The sequence below is a fragment of the Camelus ferus genome, chromosome 16, assembly GCF_009834535.1.
Source record: "Camelus ferus isolate YT-003-E chromosome 16, BCGSAC_Cfer_1.0, whole genome shotgun sequence".
NCBI classification, from domain to species: Eukaryota; Metazoa; Chordata; class Mammalia; order Artiodactyla; family Camelidae; genus Camelus; species Camelus ferus.
This window is the reverse complement of record NC_045711.1, coordinates 7,113,658-7,119,657: the sequence shown is the minus strand read 5'-3', so window position 1 is coordinate 7,119,657 and position 6,000 is coordinate 7,113,658. Positions and strand designations below refer to the sequence as shown.

At 50.7% G+C, this 6,000-nt stretch overlaps 1 protein-coding gene across 2 annotated transcripts in view; it reads right to left on the bottom strand.

The window, feature by feature from the left end:
• Positions 1 to 257: 257 nt before the first annotated feature.
• Positions 258 to 6,000, bottom strand: part of C16H17orf67 (chromosome 16 C17orf67 homolog) — a 30,588-nt gene continuing 24,845 nt past the window's right edge. For both annotated transcript variants that reach the window (XR_004326632.1, XM_006181401.3), the window contains exons 3-4: positions 2,575 to 2,711; positions 258 to 663 (exon numbers count right to left, since the gene is read on the bottom strand). Coding sequence is in view for 1 of the 2 variants with exons in the window: in XM_006181401.3 (XP_006181463.1) it covers positions 2,595 to 2,711 (117 nt within the window). In the remaining variant the exon portion in view is untranslated. The remainder of the gene's footprint in view (positions 664 to 2,574; positions 2,712 to 6,000) is intronic.

The window sequence follows — 6,000 nt, the reverse complement described above, 5'->3', positions numbered from 1 at the left end:
GAAACGTCCCCTTGGCTAGAAGACCAGGGTGTGCACCTGGTACTAAGTTATGGCTCTATTTCCAGAGCTGGCCTTAGGCAAATCATCTCTTGGCCCAAAAAGATGGCCCTTGTGAAAAATTGCTGGGTGTTTGTATTTTTATCCATTCACCTAGTCAAAGAATAGTACATTTTCTGATGCTGGATTTTTGCAGTGATAAACAAGGGAGAAAAATCTCTGCTTCTCTTGTAGGAAAGGAAAGGAGACACCATGGAAAGTGGGCTCAACAGTGATTTTTTATTAGAGCAGAAAAGAAGAGAGAGGAAAAAGCAATGATCAAAACCCCTGCAGCCTCCAGTGGTGGGCTTCACTCTGCTGCACAAGGCTTCCTCGCTACCCTCTCCTGTTCTGGAGGTCCTGGGTCCACCAGCCCACCCTTTCCAACTAGTAGGAAGGCCACGGGGTGGGGGGGAGGGCTGTGGTTTCAGTTATTGGTTTTAATGAGTTATGCAGGTTAGTAAAATGAAGCAGCATAAATATTTGCCATCAATCCCCAAGGCAACCTTTGCTGTGCCCACAATTCACAAGGTCTGAAGACATCCATTCCACTACTGAAAAGTAAACGAAAGAGGGGGCCTCATCCTGTTTCAGCAACATCCGGGCTGGTGTTTATCAAAATGCTTGCTGAAAAAGAACAAGAAAATAATGTTAATGTGATGGTGATGTTGATTAAGAAGAGAAGGAGGAGGTGGGGAGGGGAGGAGGGGGAGGAAGAAATAGCTCTCCAGCTGTAATTTCCTGAGCACTTCCCAGTATATGCCAGGGCAGCACTATTTTCTATGCACTGACTTTTTCAACGCTCATAACAGCCTCACGGGGGGAGGAGCCCATACATTTTACAGGTGAGGAAACTGGTAGAGAAGTTAGGAATTTTTTCTGGAAGTGGACTCACAATCTGAATGACATCTGACTCCAAATTCCAAGTTGACACATCCCTCCAGCTATTATTTCCTTGTCTAAGTGGACGTTGCCTGGAGCGAGGCATCTGTGGAATCCTCTGTTTTGCAGAAGCAACACCACCACCACCACCAGCACCACCACCAGAGGTGGAGGCATTGGTCGCCCCTTGGAGGGCACTGCCCTGAGGCTCACTCAGCCCAGAAACCCCTCCTGTCCCGCGGCCTGCACCATGGTGGTAAGTGCCTGTGTTCATGGAGTCATTCACCATGCGCCAGGCTCGGTAGATACCATCATCACCCCAATTTACAGATGCAGAAACGGAGACTCAGAGAGGTTAGGTGACTTGTCCAAGACAACAGAGCAGGAACAGAGAGCTGAACCCAAGTCCACTTGATTCCAGAGCCTGAGCTCCCAGCTACAACACAGTTCTGTGTTCTAGGAGAAGCCAAGCGAGGGCTTCCAACGCTGTTGCCGGGGACGGACAAGCTCTGACCTACAGCAGAGCTTCAGAGGCTGGAGGGACCAGAACAGGATGTCAGCCCAATTCCCATCCGCCAAAAGCAGAACTTCTGTCCACTCCTAGCAGATGCCCCTCTCGCTCTTTGTTAAAGCCACACAGAAGGACCATGACCCCTGCCAACCACACACACATACACACACAGGACCCAGCAGTTCTGTTCACGCAGAGCATGCAGGATTTGGAGTTGTCAGAAGACAGGTATACCAACCCCTGCCCGGCATGAGTTAGTAGCTCAATCATGTTGATTTAGGTCCCCTAAAAACCAGAGTTAAAACGCATGTCCGGCAAAGACACAGAGGTGTCAGGAGGCCCAAATGAGAGATTTTGCGGGATAGCACCCTTTGTGATGGCGTCACCAAGAGCAGTCCTCTAACGGGAGCATTCCTGTGTCAGTTCACAGCAGCACAGAGTCAACCGCAAAGATACAAGACTTCTCTTAACCACAGATGACCAGCTACCCAGGTACAGCCTGCCCCGCATCATCCGTACACATTACGGCGGAGAAATGAAATTCACTAGGCTTAACCTCTGAAGGGATGTTGCCTATTACCTAGCGGGATTTGGAAAGGGGGTTAGGAGATGGACACAGACTGTGAGGGAAGCAGCAAGCAGCCTCACGCGAGAACAAAGGTACAGAGGTGGGGTGTGCAGGGACGCTGAGCCATCCAGTTTAGGGGACTGACAGGGCAAACCCAGGGGAAGAGGGAAGACGGGGCGGGCAGGACAGTCCCAGGAAGGCCATGGGGAGGCAGTAAAGAAGTTGCTGATCCTGGTGCCCACGGATGCCGACCCACCTGGAGAGACCCAAGTCTCAACAAGCCACACTTCAGATTTTTATTCCAGAGAGACCCTTTCTGGGTGGCAAAGAGGGTCATGTCTCTCCTCCATCTGGGACCTCTCGGTGACTCAACAAGAGTCAAGCCCCCAGGTGGATCCCCAGTGCTCCTCCCAACCTGGCTGCTACCCACCTCTCCTGCCTGGCTCTCACCAGTCCCCAGCCCACAATCAGCTAACCCACTGGTTCCCCCAATGCCATGTTCTCTTAGGCTCTGAGCCATGCGTGTGCTGTTCACCTTGGTCTCCCTAAAACAGAAGGCCCGGGAGCGGGAACATACCGGAGGTGGTCCCGAGACGCTTACACCGGATAGACCACATTCCTGTCACAGTGGGGCTTACAGTGCGGGTTCAGCCAGTGCTCCAGGAACTGCTCCTCCGCGCGGTGCTCCAGGCCAAGCAGATGGTGCATGTACTCCTGTCAAAACAAACCCACAGCAAGGGGAGGCTTTTATCCACAGTGACAGCAGAGGCAGGGAGGAGAAACCACCACACCCGGCCTCTCGGTAGAGAAAGCCTGCCAGGCAGACCCACTCAGGAGCAAAATAAAGAAATCTGACAACCCTGAGTGCTGAGAGGGTGCGTATCCAGGGGAACTCATATACATTGCTGAGGGAGAGTTACCCGGAGCAAGAACTTTGGAAAACAGTTGGCTGACTGCAATCCAGAAACTTCTTTTTTATACCCTAGAGCAATGGTTCTCAAAATTCATCAGGTATCAGAATCACCCAGAAGGCTTGTTAAAACCTACAGATTGCTGGGGCCCCACCCTCGGAGTTCCTGATTCAGAGCGTCTGGGGTGGGGCTCCAGAATTTGCATTTGTAACAAGTTCCCAGCTGGTGCTGGTATCCCTGGTCACTTTGAGAATGAGAGCAGTCCTTACATCAGGACAGGTGTAGAAGAATGTTCATAGCAGCAATAAATTTGGTAGCAAAACACTGGAAACACAGTAAATCTCCATTGACAGGAGGATGGATAAATAAATTATGGTACGGTCACACAGTGGAATATTATACAGCAATGAACATAGATGAATTACAGCTACACACAACAACATAGATGAGTCTATGAAATAACATGATGACTGAAAAGAGCAAGCCCAAAAAGACCATTTTTATAAAGCTCAGAACATGCATAACTATTTTATTTATGGTGACCCACAACTGTGATAAAAATCATCCTTTTTAAAAGGCAAGAGAGAACTGTAAGAATGCTGGAGATGCTATAAACAAATAAAACAAACTTTAAAGCCCCCAAAATGGTACTAGGGGTAAAGGGGTATTTTTGTAAAAACAGCCTGGCAGTTCCTTAAGCTGCTAAACATAGTTATCTTATGACCAAGCAACTGAATATACAAGAAAAATGGAAGCAGAGGTTCACACATAAACCTACACACAGATGTTCACAGCAGCATTATTCATCATAGCCAAAAGGTAGACGCAATCCAAATGTCCATCAACAAATGAATGGGCAAATAAAATGGAACATGTCCCCATACAAGGGACATACACTATTTAGCCATTAAAAGGGATGAAGTAGCGACACATGCTACAACCCAGATGAACCTTGAAAACATTAAGTGATAGAGTCACAAAGAACCACATGTTGTATGATTCCGTTTCTAAGAAGTGTAGCTGGCTCTCCATGTTGATGTGTCTCCAGCAGAGAACAGCTGGTTGTCCCATGCCACCCATCTCTGTGACCAGCATCTCCATCCACTCAGGGATCCAAGCCAGACACGAACCGCAGTGTCTCCCTCCAACTTATCCCAAGACTGAGCGGAAGGACTTTGAGCCTGTGTCTGGAACAGTTTTCAGATGACTTCCTCCTACTCTGCCACTTCTGTGGGTCGGGTGTCCACTGTTGGCAACCTGCTCACTCCTCCGTCCGTCGCTCTGCCTCCCATTCCGCCCGCCCCATGCCCCACCTCCCCCCATCATCTCTGCTCCACCCTAACAGAGTCATCTGTCCAAATGGAGCCCCCAAAGACCACTGCTCCCCTCAGGCCTTGCCCAGCACTGCCTTCCTGAAAGGAGTCAAAAGGTGATGACTGACTACCCTGTGGGCTTGGTCTGCAGCTGTGGATAATGTCAGTGTAACCAGCAAGCGAGGACATGGGATCTGCCACCTCCCACCACTCTTCACGACAGCAGAGAGAGTCCCTGCCCTCCTGCCCTGGTCCACAGTGGTCACTGACAGCTTTGTTGATCTCAGAGCTTCTCTAGAACCACAGTTTCTCCCTCAGACGGCTCACCTGATGGGACCAGTGCAGGGACCATTCACAGCCAGGTGAACAGAGTTAAGAGAAGCACCAAAGAACATTCCAGCACCTGGGGACCAGCAACAGAGAACAGCCACAGCCATGCCTAGACGTGCAGAGCCCCGGGGACGTGGGGAGCCTCAGCAAAGCAGGCATAGATGGGGGAAACAAATACCCCCTGCTTTCTCTCGTCTTGGCCTCCAGCTCCTGCCGAGCCCACGAAGAAGCCAGCCAGCCAGGAACCAGGTGATGCGGTTCATGGCGGGTTAGTCTCCCAGCTGGCAGAGCAGGGTGGAGGATGGATGGGGGACAGGGAGCGGAAAGCCAGCAGCCAGAGCAGGACGATGGGGTCTGAAGAAAGGAGGAAAGAGCACAAATAACAGGTGTCACTGATGTGTGTTGCGAAGGAGCCAGGGCGCTCGGGCTGTGCACTGCGCTCGTTGGCCACTAAGTACACTGATCCAGCTGGGGGAGGAACGGTTGCTCCTTTGCATGTGGTCGTTGGCTCTCCCTCTCCTCTCTCTCAGTTTGTTCTTGCTCTGCCTCAATCAACAGGAATGTCACTCCCAGGTTTCCTTCTGTTCCGCAAAGCCAGTTCAGGCTGTGAGTTTCCCGTGTGTCATTTCTCGTTGCATTATCTCATATAAATTGTGTATCAGAAAAATGGTAACAGGATGCTTCTTAAATGAAAAAGGGAAGCATTACTTCTCTTGTCTTAATCGGTGATAAAATTCCCTCCCTTCTCTCCATTCCTTGTCTCTCCATCCCTTGGTGCAGACAGAGAAGGGGCCAGTGGGCACTGCCCAGAGTACCAGCAGTGGTCTCCACGCATCTGGTCCTGGTCCCACATGGCTCCTGTGTGCTTCTGGACTCCCTCACCCTCCACCCCCACCATCCAAGCAACCCCTAAATCCCATGGATGCTCCTGGATCCCTTCTCCTCATCTGCATTGCCTCTGCCCCATCTCAGTCCCCGGCCCTCCCGCTAGACCCCTGCCACTGCCTCTGGAGGGGTCTCCCTGCTTCTCATTTTAGCTCCTTCCTCTCCATTCCACCCTCACAGCTGGGCTGGGGGTTTCATTTGTTTGTTTGCTTCTCTTTTTAATAGACGTTATTTTTCAGAGCAGTTTTAGGTTCACAGGTAAATGGGGCAGAAAGTACAGCGATTTCCCACATACCCCTGTCCCCACAGACACACAGCCTCCCCCGTTACCACACCCCAGGGTGGTGCATTTATTACAAGAGATGACCTTACACTGACACATCGTCATCACCCAAAGTCCACAGTTTACACTGGGGTCGCTCTTGGTGTTGTACATTCTGTGGGTTTAGACAAATGTGTAATGACATGTATCCAGCATCATAATATCACACAAACCAGTCTCACTCCCCCACAAATCTTCTGTGCTCCAGCTGTTCATCCCTCCCTGCCCTCCAACTCCTGGCC